At 41.1% G+C, this 18998-nt stretch overlaps 1 protein-coding gene across 9 annotated transcripts in view; it reads right to left on the minus strand.

Moving 5' to 3' along the window:
- Nucleotides 1-18998, minus strand: part of LOC122564059 (transcription factor RFX3-like) — a 279903-nt gene that overhangs the window by 142683 nt on the left and 118222 nt on the right. For 7 of the 9 annotated variants that reach the window (XM_043718574.2, XM_087994441.1, XM_087994433.1 and 4 more), the window contains 2 exons: nucleotides 15721-15845; nucleotides 14086-14165 (listed from right to left, as the gene is read on the minus strand). In XM_043718574.2, coding sequence (XP_043574509.1) covers nucleotides 14086-14165; nucleotides 15721-15837 — 197 coding nt within the window. In that variant the 5' untranslated portion in view covers nucleotides 15838-15845. Of the gene's footprint in view, nucleotides 1-11204; nucleotides 11954-14085; nucleotides 14166-15720; nucleotides 15846-18998 lie in introns of those variants that run through there. The other 2 variants (XM_043718598.2, XM_043718587.2) reach the window with 2 other exon arrangements.

An 18998-nucleotide genomic window follows, 5' to 3' on the forward strand; every position in this document is an offset into this window, starting at 1 on the left:
AATAATTAAATTTAGAAGTATTACTCAATAATTATTAATTACATAAGATAATTTAACCAGCTAAGCTATAAATTTAATGCAATACTGACCCATCTTCTCACGTGATTAATGTTTCCAGTTTAGATGAGGAAAACACAGATGTTTAGTACATCGATGGGCCTACCAAACAGACTTGTCACTTGCTAGAAGCAAGAAGAAGTCTGGCTCTAACATAATCAGTTTCATGACAAACATGAAGCCCATCCTTTCCACTGTATACAATTCACTGTTGATCCAATTGTGACGCAGCAACCACTGGCCATTGCTCCAGCTTCCAATGCAACACAGGAAGAAGCCACTCAATTTCTGAGTGGAAGCTCATACTGTAAACAGGCTTGTCACCATCTAAGCTCAGACTGCTTCTATTCTAGCTTCGAATTCCAGTGTTCAAAAAGGCATGCTCCTTCTCATACCAGTTCAGCAATCGCTGCTTGACCAAATTACTAATATTATTATTACTAATACTATGGGGTAGGAAACTGCTGACTTTTACATCTATCCATTCACCAAAGCCAATGCCCATGCTTGAGCTGTCAGCCAGCCTTAGGACATGAGAAATGGGGCAGGATTAGGCCATTCAGCCCATCAAGCCTGTCTCCACTATTCAACAACTTCACGGCTGACCCGCCCCAGGCCTTAATTCCTTGTTTGCGTCTGCTTTCATAGCCGTCAACTTCCTGATGCTTGAAAAATCCACCTCCTTTTTAAACACTTTCACTGACCTAGTCTCCACAACCCTCTGGGATAGAGAATTTCAGAAATATGCTACCCTTTGGAAGAAGAAATCTACTTGAATCTCGGTTTTAAATGAAACTACATCCCCTATCCCCCCACCAGTGAAAACATCTTCAACATCTAACCCAAGTCCCTGGGAATCCTAAATGATCCAATTAGATCACCCCTCATTCTTCTGAACTTTAATGAATAAAAGTTTAACATATTAGCTCCTCTTGATAGTCAACCATTTCATCCCAGAAATCATCCTTGATAGCAAATCTCTTTTGAACAACCTCCATTCCAAACATATCCTTTTTAAATAGAAAATCATAACTGCACACAGCACTCCAGGTGCGGTCTCACCAACTCCATGTACAGTTGTAACAAGGCTTCCTGGCTTTTAAACTCCAACCTTCAAATGTTGCCATTTATGTCGAGGTGATGCAGTGCAAAGCTGGACCTTCTAAGTGTATGAACGCTCAAGACTATTTCATAAGTCCCCTCATTGAAAGTCAACTGCCTTCAACCATTCATGCTACAACTCTTGCACGAGTACTCAATAAGCAGTAGCACTGGCAAAGTAACAAAGTAGACACTAAGGGAATGCACATGGCGATTAGTTGACTATTCAACTGTGTATGTTATATGATAAAGTTGGTTTGTTTAGTAATGGCCTGGAAGACACAGTGATGATTAGAGCAAGAGAGATGGCCAAGTATGGGGCAAATAGGGCATGAGAGTTATTTACATTGATAGTCAGATAAACTGATCATGAATATTCTGGCTGGAAAGGTCACATGTTGGTTGCATCCTCTTTAGCTGCTCCTCTTCCTCAGTTGATTACCTTACTCTAGGTAGCCTCATTGTGTTAATGTTGTGCAGGATGCAACTGTCTCTGGCTTCACCAGCATGAAAATAGCACAAATTACCAAAACATTTCTAATAGCTCAGTATGTTAGCAAAACTAAATCAGCAACTAACCTAAGCATTAGTGGGTGGCACTGTGGCTCAGTGTTTAGCACTGCTGCCTCACAGCTCCAGGGACCTAGGTTCAATTCCAGCCTTGGGTGACTATTTATGTGGAGTTTACATGTTCTCCCTGTGTCTGCATGGGTTTCCTCTGGGTGCTCCAGTTTCCTCACAGTCCAAAGATGTGCAGGCCAGGTAGATTGGCTATGCTAAAATGGTCCATAGTGTCTAGAGATGTACAGACGAAGTGGATTAGCCATGGTTAATGCAAAATTATAGGGATTGGGTGAGGGTCTGAGTGGGATGCTCTTTGGGGAGTCAGGGCAGAGTTGATGGACTGAATAGCCTTTTCCTGCACTGTAGGAATGCGGTGATGATAAATTCCTTTAAATATTGCTATTGGGCATGTCCTTTCTGATACTGAATGCATGTGCAATGATGAGTGTTTAGGAAACTATGTTGGCTGGACTATTGAGTCAAAAATGACACGAGAGTCAGATCAACACATTTGACTAACATCACAATTTGTATACTTCCATCACTATGACAATGACTGACTGTGTCAAAGAACTCACCAAAATATGGTCCAGCACAATGAGAGAGTCTGGACTGGTTCTATTTGGGCCAAAGGCACCTGGGGTACTAAAAATAAGGTGGCTTCAAAATTGAATTTTATAATCAATAACTCCCCACTTTCCGTCCTAATTCTAGCAAAAGAGTGTTATTTCAGGTTTGTGTGTTTAAAAACAACTGTCAGTGAATTTTTGTCTTCTAGGGTTCACGTAAGGAAGGGCATCAGACATCTCTGGTGTGTCTAGGATCGCACAACAGTTGTGAAATGTAAATGATTATTGAAACAGTCTTATTGTTTTCCATTTTCAATGGTTAGTCCATTAGGATTTGAACCATCATTTGTCTCAGCTTTTTAATAAATTTGTGTGAATGTTAAGTTAGCCAATAATCATTAAAGTATAACATTATTAGAACATAGAACATAGAAGAATACAGCGCAGTACAGGCCCTTTGGCCCTCGATGTTGCGCCGATCCAAGCCCACCTAACCTATACTAACCCACTATCCTCCATATACCTATCCAATGCCCGCTTAAATGCCCATAAAGAAGGAGAGTCCACCACTGCTACTGGCAGGGCATTCCATGAACTTACGACTCGCTGAGTGAAGAACCTACCCCTAACTTCAGTCCTATATCTACCCCCCCCTTAATTTAAAGCTATGCCCCCTTGTAATACCCGACTCCATACGCGGGAAAAGGTTCACACTGTCAACCCTATCTAACCCCCTAATCATCTTGTACACCTCAATCAAGTCACCCCTAAACCTTCTTTTCTCTAATGAAAACAGCCCCAAGTGTCTCAGTCTTTCCTCATACGATCTTCCTTCCATACCAGGCAACATCCTGGTAAACCTCCTCTGCACCCGTTCCAGTGCCTCCACATCCTTCCTATAGTATGGCGACCAAAACTGCACACAATATTCCAGATGCGGCCGCACCAGAGTCTTATACAACTGCATCATGACCTCAGGACTCCGGAACTCAATTCCTCTACCAATAAAAGCCAATACGCCATATGCCTTCCTCATCGCACTATTTACCTGGGTGGCAACTTTCAGAGATCTGTGTACATGGACACCAAGATCCCTCTGCTCATCCACACTACCAAGTATCCGACCATTCGCCCAGTACCCCATCTTTTTGTTATTCTTCCCAAAGTGAATCACCTCACACTTAGCTACATTGAATTCCATTTGCCACCTTTCTGCCCAGCTCTGCAGCTTCTCTATATCCTGCTGTAACCCGCCACATCCTTCCTCACTGTCAACAACTCCTCTGACTTTCGTATCATCCGCAAACTTGCTCACCCAACCTTCTAACCCCTCTTCCAGGTCATTTATAAAAATGACAAACAGCAATGGTCCCAAAACAGATCCTTGCGGAACACCGCTAGTAACTGCACTCCAAGATGAACCTTTACCATCAACTACTACCCTCTGTCTTCTTCCATCCAGCCAATTCCTAATCCAAACCTCCAACTCACCCTCAATGCCATATCTCCGTATTTTCTGCAGTAGCCTACCATGGGGAACCTTATCAAACGCCTTACTAAAATCCATATATACCACATCTACCGCTTTCCCCTCATCAACCTCCTTCGTCACCTTTTCAAAGAATTCAATAAGGTTTGTGAGGCACGACCTGCCCTTCACAAAACCATGCTGACTATCCTTGATCACATTATTCCTATCCAGATGTGCATAAATCCTATCCCTTACAATTCTCTCTAAGACCTTGCCCACAACAGAAGTGAGACTCACCGGCCTATAGTTACTAGGGTTATCCCTACTCCCCTTTTTGAACAAGGGAACCACATTTGCTATCCTCCAGTCTTCTGGCACTACTCCTGTAGAAAAGAGGACATAAAAATCAAGGCCAATGGCTCTGCAATCTCCTCCCTTGCTTCCCAGAGAATCCTAGGATAAATGCCATCAGGCCCAGGGGACTTATCTATTTTCACCTTTTCCAGGATTTCCAACACCTCTTCTCTACATACCTCAAAGCCATCCATTCTACTTATTTGTGACTCAGTATTCACATCGACGACAATGCCCTGTTCCTGAGTAAATACTGAAGAAAAGTATTCATTCAGTGTCTCCCCAATCTCTTCCGCCTCCACACGCAACTTCCCACTACTATCCTTGACTGGACCTATTCCTACCCTAGTCATTCTTTTATTCCTAACATACCTATAGAAAGCCTTAGGGTTTTCCCTAATCCTACCGACTAAGGACCTTTCATGTCCCCTCCTTGCTGCTCTTAGCTCTCTCTTCAGGTCCTTCCTGGCTACCCTATAACTCTCAATCGCCCCAATTGAACCTTCACGTCTCATCTTGAGATAGGCCGCCCTCTTCCATTTAACAAGGGATTCCAATTCCTTATTAAACCACGGCTCCCTCGCACGACCCTTTCCTCCCTGCCTGACAGGTACATAATTATCAAGGACACTCAATAGTTGCTCCTTGAACAAGCTCCACATATCATTTACACTCTTGCCTTGGAGTCTACTTTTCCAAGCCACACATCCTAAGTCATGCCTCACCACATCATAATTTCCCTGACCCCAGCTATAACTCTTGCCCTGTAGTACACACTTATCCCTCTCCATCACGAGAGTAAAAATCACCGAATTATGGTCACTATCCCCAAAGTGCTCACCTACCTCTAATTCTAACACCTGGCCTGGTTCGTTACCCAGAACCAAATCCAGTATGGCCTCACCTCTTGTTGGTCTGTCTACATATTGTGTCAGGAAACTCTCCTGCACACATTGAACAAACACTGACCCATCTAACGAACTTGAGCTATAGCTTTCCCAATCAATATCAGGAAAGTTAAAGACCCCATAACAATTATTCTTAAGCAAAAGACAGATTTTGGCTTTTGCATTGCATAAGCTGGCTCAGTACTTTTAACTTGTTTAATATGAATGAGTAAACATCATTCATTAATAGTTTTCAAGGTAACAAAAGATGTTCAAGAGTCTAGGTGTTTATAATTGAATAATCAAATAATTCAGTCTACAACCCTGAATCTTGAGTAACAGCCAGGAAACAGGTTTAGCTAGTGTAGAACTTGCCTCGATCAATTGAAAGCACAGTCAATAAAACTAATAAAACATCTGGTCCTCAGACAGTGAAACTGAGTAGCTGCAGCCATACCTAAGCGAGAGATTGCTGCTCACTGCCCTTTAGAATGTACTCTCATTGCCTGACAGAGAAGTTTCAACCTTTTAGAAGCCAATTCATCTTTCTTGGACTTTGATCTGCACTGTCTGCTGTCAGCTGTTAGACACTGGAGCAGCTTTATCTTGGTTTTATCTTGGATCGCTGATGAGGAACAGCAGAAGCAGCACCACTAGCATTAGTATCAGCTCCAGCAGTAGCAGCACCAGCCTTCTCTTTAACCACATGCCATTTGAGAAAGGGAAGGATGGACACATCCAGCTGGAAGGAGGTGATACCCCATCACAGTCTACAGGCAAAGGATCAACTCTTTTAACTTGTCTGAGCACCAGTATCTAATGAGACTCAGGCTTCCATGATAGGTCACTGTTGACATCACAGCCTATTACAGTAAGATGACTATCACAGCAGACCACGTAGACATGCACTGCCAATGGCTATCATTGTGGCTTCACTACATGGCGTCTTTTCATCAGGTCATGGCAATCATAATGGTGTAGCTTTCCAGAGTTATTTTTCAACCAAACAACCTTTGTGTCTCTGCACCTTCCAGCTCCTCTGCTTGGAATTAATCTTTGTTTCTGCAGCTCTCTTTGTATTTACCAGCCATAAAGCTTCTCAACATCCTTCCAGCTGGCACTTCCAGGTCAAGTGCGCCAGATTATAAGAACCAGTATTTGTTATCCAAGAAATTACAACTGATCCCATTAGAATTGATGCAAACTCTTAAAAGTCCTTGTCAAGGATTCTTCAAAACAATTAAAGAGTCCTCTGGCCTTTTTAAATGTTTCTTGTGGGGTTGCTTCTGAGTCAAACACTACCACATAGACAGGGTGATTAAAAAGACATTTGGCATGCTTGCCTTCATTGCTCTTTCAGTCCTTTGAGTATAGGAGTTGAGAAGTCATGTCAAGGTTGTACAGAACATTGGTGAGGCATCTTCAGGAATACTGTGTCCAGTTTTGGTTGCCCACTTAGAGGAAGGATATTAAGCTGGAGAGGGTTCAGAACAGATTTAACATGATGTTGCTGGATATGGAAAGGTTTTAGTTAAAAAGAAGGCTGGCTTGGCCAGGACTATTTTTATTGGAGAGTAGGAGGTTGAGCAGAGACCATATAGAAGTTTATAAAATAATGAGGAGCATATGTACAATTAATGGTAGTTGTCTTTTCCCTAGGATGGGAGATTTCAAGACTAGGAGGCACATTTTTACGGTGAAAGGAGAGAGATTTAAAAAAGACATGAGGCAATTTTTTTACACAGAGGGTAGTTTGCGTGTGAATGAACTTCCTGAGGAAGTGGTGGATGTGAGTACAATTATGTTTAAAAGACATTTGGATAAGTACATGAATAGAAAAGGTTTGGAGGGCTGTGGATTAGGAGCAGGCTGGTAGGACTAGTTTAATTTGGGATCATGCTCGGTGTGGACTGGTTGGATCAAAGAGTCTGTTTCTGTGCTGAATGACTCTATGACTTTTGCAGACCTGATGAGAAATTCTGTACATGACCTTTTGTGTTGAGAAGGTCAACTATGATTAAATTATATTGATTTCTGTACCTTAGAAAGAGGCATTGTACTTTTTCAATTTGTATTTCTATTCACACTCTTTTAAAGACATGAGTCATGCTAGGCTACAGTTACACAACACCAGTTGTCCTCTGGTATCTCACCCAAAAGCCATTATTTATATATGAGCCTAGACAACATGGGCTTGTCTTCTGTAAGACATCACATTAGACCTTTTTTAATTTTTAAAATTAGGCTAATTGCCTAACATTGCAACTTTGGTTTATTACCTTGCTCTCCAGCCAGGGGCATTGAAGTATATTGCATAGCTCCAATATTAGGATTGACAGGTTGAGATGGATCAAATACTGGAACCTAATCTTGATTCACTTTTAAGCTATTATTCACACCAATTGTATATTGTTTGGCTCCAGTCATCAACCCCCTCTTTTAGTCTTCAACACTTATGAGCACAGGTGAGACTCCAATTCTGATCTGATAGAAGTGACATCCAAATAATATGCAGTTAACACCAATAAATACTTGTTTTTAATAGATAATTGAACGTCTCCCGGGATTTCCGTCGGTTGTGGGCTCAGTACCACACCATAGAGTGCAGTTCACAGAAAGATTGAGGGACTTGAGGCTGTTTTCGTTAGAGCGAAGAAAGTTGAGAGGTGACTTAATTAAGACATATAAGATAATCAGAGGGTTAGACAGGGTGGACAGGGAGAGCCTTTTTCCTGGGATGGTGATGGCTAGCACGAGGACACAGCATTAAATTGAGGGGTGATAGATATAGGACAGATGTCAGAGGTAGGTTCTTTACTCAGAGTAGTAGGGATGTGGAGTGCCCTGCCTGCAACAGTAGTAGACTCACCAACTTTAAGGGCATTTAAATGGTCAGTGAATTGACATACGGATGAAAATGGAATAGTGTAGGTTAAATGGGCTTCAGATTGGTTTCACAGGTCAGTGCAACATTGAGGGCTGAAGGGCCTGTACTGCGCTGTAATGTTTGATATAAACAGCAAATTATAGCATGGAAGATGATCATTCCCTGCCATGCTTGTGTTGACATCTTAAAATACCTTTTGTCCTACATCCTACTTTTTGTCAAGTGGTTCTTCACCTCAAGTAACTACCCAATTCACTTTTTAAATTATTTGTGAAATTAACTTTCATCATCTTTTCTGCTAAAATGCTCCAAAACCTTAGTACTGTAGTTACATACACCTTTTGATACTCAAAATCTGGAATGGGACTCAAACACACAATCTTCTGACTTAGAATCAAGGGTGCCACTAATCGAACCATGGTTGACACATGAGAAGTAAATCTGAGTGCAACACTAACTGTAACCCATCTTTCCATTCACCAGTGCTCCTATACGGAGAGGCAGATCTTCATTTCCCAACGGAGGTGAAAATTGGGTCACAAAATGCTGTTCTTTAGTTTTTTTTGTTGCTAGAGAAACATTTTTCCTCTGCTTTCCCAAGCACCCAACCATTTCTTGTGGTATTTTTACAAGTTGGGAAAGCTTTGGTACAAACAGCACAAACACCTCTTTGAGGGTCATGGTAAGGTCCAAAGGAAAGTTGTGTTTTCTTGTGTGCATATTCTCATATGGTGGTACGTATTTTGGAAGCCCTAAAAGTAAACAAACATTTCCTTGGAGAGTTTGTGACCATTGGGGAGAACCAGCTAAGGAGTTGGGAACAATTTGAAAGGCAAACATCAAATGTTTAAATATATTCAAATGATATGATTAGATACTGTATTGCAAAACTGATGGGCTCCTAATGCAATGAATAATTTTCTCAGGTAGATTGGCCTTTTCATTTGTAAGTTTTGAGCATTACAGTGCCTTTTTTCATTGAAGAAAGTACATTCAGCATTAAAAATGTAAAGAAAATTCCTGTCAGACAACACCGTGCTGTGAGGTAGGTGAACTCACAATTTGGCAATTAAAAAAACAAGTAAAAGTTGAAAAAATGCTCCCCCTTCTCTCTCCCTTAATTAGTAGACATTTTGCTTTGAAGCTGAAATGTGAGACCTTTCTGGTCTGTGAATATTAGGCAATAAGGACATAAAACATTGGTCTGGATATCTATAACAATTGGCTGGGTTTTAAAAGTGGTGGCAAATTGATTTGTGAATAATTGACAATTTATTTTAAATAAGGCATTTATTTAAAGCAAATTCTGTTCTTACAGCTTCTTAATGTAGTTTCTTGTTTGTTTACAAATTCAAGAAGTAGTTAAAGGATTACAATTTTGTTTTGAGACATTGGATTTTTTTTTATTTCTATTATCAATGATGGCAAGTTGGATTTCAGGGTTTTATCAGATTGGTTTTCCCCAAAAATGATTTGTAAATAACTGCTATTTCATGATTCCTGAAGACTTACTGGGTGACTGGCCATGAATAAGTACAAGGGGTGCATTAAGGTGGCATAGAAAATCTGAGGGAGGCCTGGACATATGTTGTACAGAGAGATTAATGGGGCCTTTAAACAGCATTGGCAGTTGGATTGCCGTGTTGAATTCGATGGGTTTTTGTAATTGGACCTAACACAGTACATGCACTCTATCAAAACTTCAAACTATACAGTGAACCTGAGCCTTGTGTGAGAAGACACAAACACAAATCCTGGACAAGTCACAAATGGGTAAACACAAGCATTCATTTTAGAAGAGAGAAAGTGTGGAGCTCGGCCTTTTATGAGCATATAGAAAAATCTGGCATCTTATCCTCCCTTTGCCATTCACTATTACAACATCCTCTTGGCTATGATACAAAAGTGAAGGCCACCACTAAATTAACATTCCAGACCAAATTACTGAAGCGAATGCCATATTGCAAACAAATGGAAATTCATGATCAGTTAACAATTCCTTGGTATCTTTATTTGCACTAGAGCCTCTACCTTGTGCTGTCCAAGTGGCTGCAGTATGGGTACTGGAGGAAAGATGGGGAGAGTTATCAAACTCTCTCACTCCAAAAGAGGGACAGCAGGTTCCTTTTCCTTGCCAAAGCGAAGAACCTCTGTAAGCTAGTGGAGAACAGATTGTTGGACTGCTGTGACACTTTAGAAATCTTTTGCACACTGTAATCCACAGCCATCATGCCAGCAGAAGTACATGACAGATACTCATGTGACTTGGCCAATGTTGTCTATCTCATATGCTGCAGGCAAGGATGCCCTGAGGCATGGTACATTGGCGAGACCAAGCAGACACTACGACAACAGATGAATGAACAACACGCAACAATCGCCAGAAAGGGATGTTCCCTCCAGTCGGGGAACACTTCAGCGGTCAGGGTCATTCGGCCTCCGATCTTTGGGTGACCATCAACCAATGCGGACTTCGGGATATGCAACAACACAGAGTGGCTAAGCAGAAGCTGATAGCCAAGTTTGGTATCCGTTAGGATAGCCTCAACTGGGACCTTGGGTTCATGTCAACTATAGTGACTCCAATACACTATACACTCTGTCTCACACACACATTCACGCAGACCCTCTCTCATACACACTCTCTCACAGACACATGCATATACCCCCACGCTCTCACCACATCCTCTCACAAGCTTATACTCTGTCACATGCACTCTCACACTCACATGCACTCTCTCTCTCTCCCTGACATGCACGCGCACACACACATATGTATAAGTCTACGGGGTGAATTTGCATTTGCAGAATTGTATTTGCAGATATATTCTATTTTTGCTCAAAAAGCACACAACCTGCAGGCATCAATCCATATAAAATTTTATAAATTCCTACTTTGGAAAGAGAACCAGTCTGACTCTAGATTGTGGTACAGACTCTAACCTCATACCTTTAATACATTGTCTGAGCTGAGATGTCACCTTTCTTTTAACAAAACCTTAAGTCATCTCGAGAATGTGACTTAAGAGTACTTCTGGGATTTACATATTGATGAATTGAAATCCATAACCCATTTGAAAGGATGAAAGACTTAACAGCAATCTAGGTTTATTCAACATACCATTTTAATTGCATGACACTGTAATGCTTTGCTATACATTCCGTGTCTTATGATACTACCCCACTAGTTATGTGATGAAGGAGCAGCGCTCTGAAAGCTAGTGCTTCCAAATAAACCTGTTGGACTATAACCTAGTGTGCGTGATTTTTAACTTTGGCAGGAAGAAGGCATTACAGGACAGCAGTTGACTCACCCCTTCAATATTCAGATGGTTATTATTTGTTGCTTATGCTGCAATGGAAATTACATCATTTGCCATTATGTGCTGCATCACGGTTGAATCCACAAGTATATGAATGGAGTTGGCTATCACTTCCATGATCGGAAGGATACACTGAGTTCTGCATAAAACCCTGCGCCAAGTTGGCACTGTACTCCTCCACGCTATTTGACAGTTAATATAGGCCTTCTGGCAGGCCTCCCAATGCATCAAGTATTTTGTTATGCATATCCATCAATGTCATTCTGTAATAAAAAAGAGATGCTGCAAATACTCAGCACACCACATGGAGATTTGTGTGGTGAAGACAGAACTTGAGTTAACATTTCACATTGAGAACCTTTCATCAGATCTACTTCTGTCTCGACAGATGTATAAGCTTCCATCATCACTCTCTTCATGGTGTTCCGCCACTGCCTTTCAGACTGCACTGCTGGGTACATGAGTGCAAGACGCCAGCCAGGAAGGGAAATTTAGAAATGCATGAGCCAATCAGCTCTGAATTGTAAATTCAAAGAGATTGTGTGAGGCCTGGGAAGCAGAATGTGTGAAGCAAGATAACATATGAGGATGTGTCCTGATAAATACAAGATGAAAAGCTTCGACTTCTTGTCTCCTGTCAACAATTTTTAAGTTTGGTACTACCAAGCAATTATTTATCCTCCATGATTGTTTCCCCATCCACTTAGCTCCTGCTGCTTTGAGCTGTGTGCCACCTTGTCCTGCAAGAAAAATGGAATTGTGTCAGTGAGTGTGGTGCAACTGCTGGGTTATATGGCTACTATAGTTTAACAACTGGCAGTGTGTTCCCAAGCTGAGGGATGTGGATGTGAGTATTACAGCTTTACAATGCATGAGTATGCAAAGCAGCTTCTGAATGTTAAGTGTAAGTACTGAATAAAAGATATGGTGAGTGATGAGGGTGTGATAAATCGAGCAATGGCTTAGGTTAGTGGTCAGTTAAGACATTTCGACATGCATTCACTGACCTTAACTATTCATGGGAAATCATGAACCTCTTGAATCATTGCATCCCAGTCCACAGGGCGTCATTCCTGGCACTGACTTCCAATACCTATGGAATCAGAGTCTGGAGGGATTATAACCCCAATGCAGATTCAAGACAACTCTCTTCCTTTTCATTTCTTCCATCAGTACAGAAATGTACCATCTATAACCTTGGTGTCCATTCTATCCCATTTTGTGCCATTATTTGTGGAGATATTTCCCAAGGCAAGAGTCGCTTCCTTCATTACTCCCAGCACCTGCTCCAAATAACATGCACATCCCCTTTTGGCAGTGCAAACTAGCTTTAAGTGCTGCAAAGTTATGCTTTTTGAACTCTTACTGATGCTCGGTAGTCAAATAACAGAACAGTTAGTGTTGGTTACATGCAAAAATCATTATAACGATTAGGCATCATGAAGTTGGCATGCTGCATGCATTTCAGTCGATGGGAAGAGTTAATCATTGCTATCCCAGCAACTATTTTCAGAGATACAACAGTTATGTCAAAGCTTATGAAACACATTGGGGTTTGCTTTAGTATTTTCTGCCATTCTTTGCATAGAACGTTTTTTGTTCGGTATATTAATTTTTCAATGTCCTGCAAACCTTTCTACAATCACCTGTTATTAACTGAGTTTTGTTTTCAACATTTGTCATAAACCTCCTTTTCATGTTTCATTTTAACTTCATTTCTTCTGTCACTCATAGCATGAAAAGCTTTGAATATTCTGCTACTTTGAAGAAATAAAGTTGGTGTAAGGCTATAAGATGTAGCAGGAGGCCATTCAACTCTATGAGTCATGGCTAATCCAATTAACCCTCAACTCAAATTTCCTGCCTTTTCCTAGAATCTTTGATTCTCTTATTAGTTACAAATGTGCCTATGTCAGCCCTGAATGTACGTAACAACCCAACTTTCATAGTCCTCCACAGATTCACTACACTCAGAGAAGAAATTCCTCCTCACCTAGGTCTTAAGTGTGTAACCCCTTATTCTGACATTATGCCCTCTTGGTCCTAGACTCTCCCACAAGGAAAAACAACCTTCCACATCTAACCTGTTCAAGTCCTGAAAGAATCTTGGATGTCTCAATAAGGTCACTTATCTTTCTTCTAAATTTCAATGACTACAGGCCTAATCTATTCAACCTCTCCTCATCAAACAGTCTCTCGATACCCAGTATCAGCCAAATGAACCTTCTCTGGACTGCCTCCAATGCCAATTTATCTTTCCTGAGACAAAGGGCCCAAAACAGTTCATAGCATTCCAGCTGATGAGTGCCTTATATAGTTTTGGTAATATCTCCGTACATTTATCTTCATTCCCTTCACAACATTACATTCACTGCTCCCCTTTTATCTCACCTACTTGTTACCTCCTCAAAGAGCTGCGGTAATTTTGTCAGGAATGATTTTCTCCTCATGAAGTTGTGCTGACTCTGCTTAGTCGTATCATAAACATGCTGCTATTACATCCTTTATAATACACTAACATTTTCCCCATGACAGACGTTAAACTAACTGGCCTTTCACGAGCTGTTTATTGTCTTCTTTCCTTTTAAAATAAAGGGGTTACAGACCAGCTTTCCAAGTCTCTGGGGCTTCTCCAGATTCTAAGGATTCTTGTAAGATTACTACCATTGCATCCATTGTCAATGTATCCACTTCTTTTAATATCTTAAGATATATTCCAAAATGTAAATTAGGCAATTTCTGCAATTCATCTGTCTTCATTACCCACTAATGATTCCAGTGAAACTATCATGGGCAGTTTCACAAAACAAGCAATAGCAAGTTGGCAGGCTTGCCCGATGTTATTCTCATTGTTTCATAGACAATGACTCACATAGTTCCATTGGTGTAAACAGCATCACTCCCTTCCACATACTGCACCTGGGTTGGGTAAACGTGCTGCACCTGTTGTACCTGAAAAATAAACAAACTTTTTAAAAAGAAATAACTGCAATATCTTAAACGTTTATGTATGCCCAACATTTCTTCTCAGTAAGCTAACTTACTCTAGCAATTTACTTCAAAGTGATGAGGGAACAAAGCTTGAAAGCCGAGGCTGGGATGCCAATCAAGAGGGTTGCTTTGAGCTGGATGGTTCCAATTGTTTTGAGCATAACTAAAGACGCACTCATGCAGGCAAGTGTCATGAGAGAGTGGGATGAGAGGAGACACACACACAGAGAAAGAGAAAGAGAAAGAGAAAGAGAGATAGAGAGAGAGAGAGTGAGAGTGTGTGTGTATACACACGTTTGTGTGAGTATGCATATGTCTGTATGTTTGTGTTAGTGTGACTGTGTGCAACAGAGAGAGAGGTGACAGATTGATAAAACCACAACTGAAACTGCTTCCATCATACATTCATTCTCTCAGCCAGTTCTTGTCAGATCTTAACTTGTAGCATATAAAGTTTTTCTCCATGTTGTGTTTGATTCTTGTCATTCACCTTAATCAATATTCTCTGATTCTCAAAAATCCAAACTGTGTATTAATGCTGTTTAGAACCTTCATGATTTTTGAATTCCTTCTTCAAATTTCTTCTCAACCTTTGCTTTTTAGAAGGGAGAAAAAGCTCTACCCTCTCCAATCAGTCGCAGTAACTAAAATTTCTAATCTTTGAAAACATTTCCATTAATTTTTTCTACATTGTCTTCTTTGCCTTCACACAATTCATAAAGAAGAATGGCCACTACTAGCACAACATTCCACGTGAGGCTGAATTGCCTCCATCACAAATGAATAATGATTGAAACTCAGTTGATTGAAATCCAGCTGTTAGTTTAGTCCCCTTCCTCCTTTGGTCCCCTCCCCTAACCCTCAAAAGAATGTAAAATGGCATCTAGAATCAATCCACCTGCTAAAAAAAAACTATCAATCTGACTGGAATAAAATCAACTGTTAAAAACTCCCAAAATACGACTGACAAAAGTCACCAGTTCAGTCAGTGTTTAAAAAAGCTACAGTCAGACTGACAAAAATTGCGTGTTCGAAAATAATCAATGGCATCACCAGTCGACAACACGCTCACTGGCTAAATTGAAGGCCCTATCTTTCACAACTAAAAAAAAATTCAATAATGACTTAAGTCTGAAAAATATAGCATTTAGATACTGTAATGGAGTATACATTCCTCTGTGTGCGAGGTTAAAGTAATAATCCTTTACTAAATTAAAATTTATTTCTTAAGACAGTATATAAAAGAAAATATAAGGACAAAGTTGCAAGGTTTCCATGTCAGGTAGTGGCAGAAAGGTGGAATTCTTTCATATCATGATATATTCAAAGTATCTATTATTCTAAGTTCCAAACACAATCGTGTTTGAAATCTCTTCAGCACAGTTGAAGGCTGTACATGATGGCTGTGTTGACTATCTGAGAGACGGTCACTTATTTCTTCACCTAAGTATCATTACAAGGGCAGTGGAGAAAAAAAAAAGATAAAATGCATTGCCATTTCAGCTGTAAGACTTACCTGCTGCTGAACGGGTACTTGTTGTACCACTTGGGCCTGCACTGCCTGCTGTCCTGCAACTGAGGTCTGTAAAGTCACTGTTGATGTGGTGTCTGAACCAGCCTCAGAGGTCTGCATATTGGGTTCTAGAGAAACAGGAAAAACAAATGGATTGGATTCATTCAAATATTGAAGTAATGGCATCAGGCAAAATAAGCTCTGATGGAAATTTGTTAGGGTACTTTTACATTATATTTGAGAGAGGATCATGTTATTTTGCGGCTATTTGATGTTCATGTATCCTGGTGGCTAGTTTTCTGCCTGTTTGTCCAAGCCAACAGGATACATGAACATCAACTAGCCACAAAGCAACATGACCCTCTCCCACTAGTATCCTCACATATAGATGACGAAGGACACCACTTCGACTGGGACAACATATCCATCCAAGGACAAGCCAAACAGATACACATACGAGAATTCCTAGAAGCATGGCATTCCAACTGGAACTCTATCAACAAACACATTGAGTTAGACCCCATCTACCACCCCCTGAGAAAAAGAACAGGAAATGACATCATCAATCCAAACATATAAATACAAAGCAGGAATTATCAACACTGCTTCGCCCAGAGGCCCACTGAAGATGTTACCTAGTAGGGTGACGAAACGTCTGGAAATGAACCCTCCAGCTCAGCGAGTAAACCTACATCCAATAACTTATTGTTAAACCAGACATATATAGAAAAACAACTTGTTTTGAAGAGCAAATCTGGCATTTTGACATACTTCCAGCTGTAGTGCTTGCACAATGAAAGGAATTCATCAAATTCGTCAATAAAGCTATTTATCGACAAATTTGATGAATTACACCTCATCAATTTTAGCCTAAGATCCCTCTTTCAGGGCCTGAGACCTGACCCCTTTTTCCTTTCATGGAGCACTTATCAATCTCATTTCAGGACTTGAGCAAATGATGTAAAATGACATTCAATGGAATAAGGAGGATGCACCAGGTTGTTGGAAGTGCAATCAGATGACTTAACAATATTATGTTTCATCTTCATTTTTCAGATGAATATAAAAGTACCCATATTACTATCCAGAGTGAGGTTGAGTTTTTCTCATGTTGTTCTGGTTGAAGTTCAACTCTCAACCATTACAAATTCTGGTCATTCATCTCATCCTTATTTATGGAGTTTTACTATGTACAAATTAGCAATCTTGTTTAGCCTATATGACAACAATAACTGTGTTCCAAAAGTGGTTCAGTAGTTGTAATGCATTTCATGCTGGAGCAAAAGTACAAAATAAATTTATGTTTGTTCTTTCCAGATGCTGTAAGTAGTGTTTTTCCCATGATTCGCTCGTGTTCACTTTCTGGCTCTCCAATGAAGCCAAAGATCTTACTGTCCTTTCCAAGTATCAGTGCTACTGCAGCATTATGGTCTTAACCATACACACTGTCAAGCCCGCTACTGCAGTTCTAATTCTCAAATATCACCTTCCCTTCTTCTTTTACAAGCACATATTATTTGAGATCTTGGTGCTCTCAAATCATGTATTATGCCTATTTCCCTTAGGTACTCCCAAAACAACAAGGATTCCTTCAATCCACAGTAAGCAACAACAGGAGGAATGGCTCGCTTTACTAAAATATTGTAAAATAAGTTAGTTGGGAACCATCATCTATTATTCAATCATACAGTATGGAGGACATCATAAAAACACAAGTGGTTCTAGTAAGGCGTTCGACAAGGTTCCCCATGGGAGGCTGATTAGCAAGGTTAGATCTCACGGAATACAGGGAGAACTAGCCACTTGGATACAGAACTGGCTCAAAAGGTAGAAGACAGAGGATGGTGGTGGAGGGTAGTTTTTCAGACTGGAGGCCTGTGACCGGTGGAGTGCCACAAGGATCGGTGCTGGGTCCTCTACTTTTTGTCATTTACATAAATGGTTTAGATGTGAACATAAGAGGTACAGTTAGTAAGTTTGCAAATGACACCAAAATTGGAGGTGTAGTGGACAGCAAAGAGGGTTACCTCAGATTACAACAGGATCTGGACCAGATGGGCCAATGGGCTGAGAAGTGGCAGATGGAGTCCAATTTAGATAAATGCGAGGTGCTGCATTTTGGGAAAGCAAATCTTAGCAGGACTTATACACTTAATGGTAAGGTCCTAGGGAGTGTTGCTGAACAAAGAGACCTTGGAGTGCAGGTTCATAGCTCCTTGAAAGTGGAGTCGTAGGTAGATAGGATAGTGAAGAAGGCATTTAGTATGCTTTCCTTTATTGCTCAGAGTATTGAGTACAGGAGTTGGGAGGTCATGTTGCGGCTGTACAGGGCATTGGTTAGGCCACTGTTGGAATATTGCATGCAATTCTGGTCTCCTTCCTATCGGAAAGACGTTGTGAAACTTGAAAGGGTTCAGGAAAGATTTACAAGGATGTTGCCAGGGTTGGAGGACTTGAGTTATAGGGAGAGGCTGAACAGGTTGGGCTGTTTTACATGGAGTGTCGGAGGCTGAGGGGTGATCTTACAGAGGTTTACAAAATTATGAGGGGCATGGATAGGGTAAATAGGTAATGTCTTTTCCCTGAGGTAGGGGAGTCCAGAACTAGAGGGCATAGGTTTAGATTAGAGTGGTGCTGGAAAAGCACAGCAGTTCAGGCAGCATCCGAGGAGCAGTAAAATCGACATTTCGGACAAAAGCCCTTCATCAGGAATACAGAAAGAGAGCCTGAAGGCTGGAGAGATAAATGAGAGGAGGGTGTGGGTGGGGAGAAAGTAGCACAGAGTACAATAGGTGAGTGGGGGAGGGGATGAAGGTGATAGGACGGGGGGGAGGGTGGAGTGGATAGGTGGAAAAGGAGACAGGCAGGTAGGACAAGTCATGGGGACTGTGCTGAGCTGGACATTTGGAACTGGGGTGAGGTGGGGGGAAGGGGAAATGAGGAAACTGTTGAAGTCCACATTGATGCCCTGGGGTTGAAGTGTTCTGAGGCGGAAGATGAGGCGTTCTTCCTCCAGGCGTCTGGTGGCATAGGTTTAGGATGAGAGGGCAAAGATATAAAAGAGACCTAAGGGGCAACTTTTTCACACAGAGGGTGGTATGCGTATGGAATGAGCTGTCGGAGGAAGTGGTGGAGGCTGGTACAATTGCAACATTTAAGAGGCATTTGGATGGATTTATGCATAGGAAGGGTTTGGAGGGATATGGGTTGGGTGCTGGCCAGATTGGGTTGGGATATCTGGTCAGCATGGACGTGTTGGACTGAAGGGTTTGTTTCCATGC

Source organism: Chiloscyllium plagiosum, unplaced genomic scaffold (assembly GCF_037043375.1).
Source record: "Chiloscyllium plagiosum isolate Xiang-an unplaced genomic scaffold, Cpla_swu_hap1 HiC_scaffold_2, whole genome shotgun sequence".
Classification (NCBI taxonomy): domain Eukaryota; kingdom Metazoa; phylum Chordata; class Chondrichthyes; order Orectolobiformes; family Hemiscylliidae; genus Chiloscyllium; species Chiloscyllium plagiosum.